General features: G+C 40.8%; 1 protein-coding gene across 1 annotated transcript in view; it reads right to left on the bottom strand.

The window, feature by feature from the left end:
* LOC101852155 (collagen alpha-6(VI) chain) overlaps positions 1 to 2,831 on the bottom strand; it is a gene marked incomplete in the record, with an annotated part of 55,135 nt that overhangs the window by 9,050 nt on the left and 43,254 nt on the right. Inside the window, 3 exon segments of the mRNA XM_013079347.2 lie at positions 1,360 to 1,518; positions 2,084 to 2,240; positions 2,549 to 2,596. Of these exon segments, the coding sequence (XP_012934801.1) occupies positions 1,360 to 1,518; positions 2,084 to 2,240; positions 2,549 to 2,596 (364 nt within the window).

Below are 2,831 nucleotides of genomic sequence, written 5' to 3'. Positions count from 1 at the left end.
ATGAAGAAGAAGAAGAAGAAGAAGAAGAAGAAGAAGAAGAAGAAGAAGAAGAAGAAGAAGAAGAAGAAGAAGAAGAAGAAGAAGAAGAAGAAGAAGATAATAGCATGTCCGGCAATGTCCGACGATGACCAAACATCAACAGAGAAGAATATTTCTCATGTGAAATATAAGAATTTGAAGATTTAAAGGTTACAATGATTAATGGCTTCTGCTGTGGCCGGTGGAATCAATTCTGCCTGAAAAAAATTTGCCACATTTTGAACATTTAATGGTGTAGAATTGTAGATGTTCGCAGTTTGGGGCTTCTCTCTAGGTTTCAGAATTTAATTATTCGTGAAGCCCATTGTGATTGCTGCTCTCCAACTGGGTTTGTCAGGAGCAGGGCTCTCCCATGTCGAAGAATAATATTATGTTGAAGTCCTTCAGAGACATTTTCATGGTGTTCTTGTAGCGCTTTTTGGTGCGCCAACCTTACATTTCCCTGGGAACAGTTCAGAATACAGCACTGCCTTTGTGATTCTGAAATCAGATAGTCTTACAAAATGGCCTGCCCAGCGTACTTGAGCCCGTTTGAGATAAGAAAACAGTCTATCGACATTTTCCCATTTGAGATCTTCGGTGTCCGGTATTTTATGCTGTTATTTGATGTCATGAATTCTCCTGAGGCATTTCATACGGAAATGGTTAAGCTTCTTGGCATGGCTTTGGTACACATGTATATCATATACATGTACGCCAACACCCATGCACCCACACACTGATAATACACGCATATGTATACGTATAATGTACACACACTGTCGAAGACATCCATATACAGACAGGGGCATATGCAGAAACACTCGTCGACATGAGCAAACACAGACACTAACCAGACGAGCCTTTGTGCCGTCCATTCATTTCTACTATTTTCTGCCTGCCTTTTGAAATCTTTTAACAACAAAAAAGACAATAAAGACATAGGTGGATGGTTGGCGATGGTTGTAGTAATCTACAAAGCTGTCTCTCTGTGAGGTGGAATGTAAGAAGGAAAAGTGACAGTGTCTTTGGACTACCTGAAGGAGACGGCAGCGACTCTGGTCTTGTGTCTGCCAAAGTCAAACAATTTAATAAGGTTTGATACAAAGGTGAGTAGTTTCGTGAAGTCCAACATGAAGATACTCTGGTGTGATTTGCGCCTTTAAAAAATTATCGAACATCTACCCCCCCCCCCCCCCCCTTACCTCTCCCCCCGCCCCCCCCCTTCTTTTTTGCGTTTGCTACTCTCTTGTAACATCTATAATCTTCGACGCTTATATGACCTAACTGAGTTGTAAATTCCGTAACACTCTTACTAAAACTAAGAAGATAGAGGAGTACCTGACGCCATGTTTTGGGGTGAGCACCGAGTTCTTGACCAGTTTGAGGGCATCGTCTGTGTTGGTGACACCTCCAGTGTAGCGAATCTTCTCCACGTGAACTCTCACGTCCTTCTGATCATAATACTCGTCAAGATGGAACTCCACGGTAGCGTTGGTGCTGTTGTGTGTTTCCACAGGGGAAAAGAGCAAATTTTGTATCAGAAATACGGAAATAAATGCGGAAACGAAAACAAAATAATGTTGTCAGTCTCCTGATTGTCTGGGTTGGCTGTCTAGAGAGGAACATATCTCCAGGCACGAGAGTGTCACGATAGGTGATGTAGAAACGTGGTGTTCATTCATTTGTTTATTGATTAATTGATATTGACTGGTTGATTGATTGGTTGAGTTATTCGTTAATTTATATCATTTTAAAGTATTCATGAGTTATTTAGTCATTTGCATATTTATTACATTGTTTATTCACTCAGTCCTTTATTTTACTATTTATCCCTTTACCTATTTCTTTATTTGTTCCTTTGCCTGCATTACTTATGAATGTTTATCTTTGTTTTTCATTTCAGGAAAAGGAAGGGATGGGGAAGAGGCTCAAAGCTCTCATGTTTTAATTTAATAACGGATTGTCTAACTTTGTGTGGTATGTCATTCTGCTAGTAATCTACAAAGCTGTCTCTCTGTGAGGTTGAATGTAAGAAGGAAAAGTGACAGTGTCTCTGGACTACCTGAAGGAGACGGCAGCGACCCTGGTCTTGTGTCTGCCAATGTCAAACAATTTAATAAGGTTTGATACAAAGGTGAGTAGTTTCGTAAAGTCCAACATGAAGATACTGCTGGACACGTCCAATACAAACACCACTTCCGCTGGCTTCTGATGGCAAGCTGAGGGTGGGAATATAAGGGACATATCAGTGGGCTGGAAGGGCGAGGGGGGAGGGGGGCAGACGAGAGTAAGAGGAGTGATGACAATGCAAATAGTATGACTGATGCTGCTTATAATAGAAACTATTAAAATCAGCTCAAGTGGTTGTCGTCGTTACCTGCTCCGTCTATTATCCCAAAGACTGGGGCTACCCTTCAACACAATGGACACTACTGGGGTCTCAAAGTAAACAAAAGAAACCTGAGGTCCAAACACAAAACTAACTTTGTTAGACTGAACCAGGAGAATACAGAAACAAATACTCTACCTTTCTCTGCAGCTGCCTGGTCACTGGGTATAACGGTAGGACCGGTAGCTAAATCAAGGTGGGAGAGGGAGGGGATAGGAGATATATCATTATTGCATGTCACAAAGACTCTGTTACAGGGTCAAAATATAAATATGTGTAGGAAAAGAGAAGAAAAATTGAACGTTTTTTTCAAAGATGTTTTTCGATATTTCTCGATATCGATATGTCTGTCTTTCTTTTTTTACTTTTACATTTCTTCCATTTCATGGCGTCCGTCTTTTTGTTCTTCTCAGCTGACTTC

Source organism: Aplysia californica, unplaced genomic scaffold, assembly GCF_000002075.1.
Source record: "Aplysia californica isolate F4 #8 unplaced genomic scaffold, AplCal3.0 scaffold00049, whole genome shotgun sequence".
Classification (NCBI taxonomy): Eukaryota; Metazoa; Mollusca; class Gastropoda; order Aplysiida; family Aplysiidae; genus Aplysia; species Aplysia californica.
This window is presented reverse-complemented; position numbering and strand designations above follow the sequence as displayed.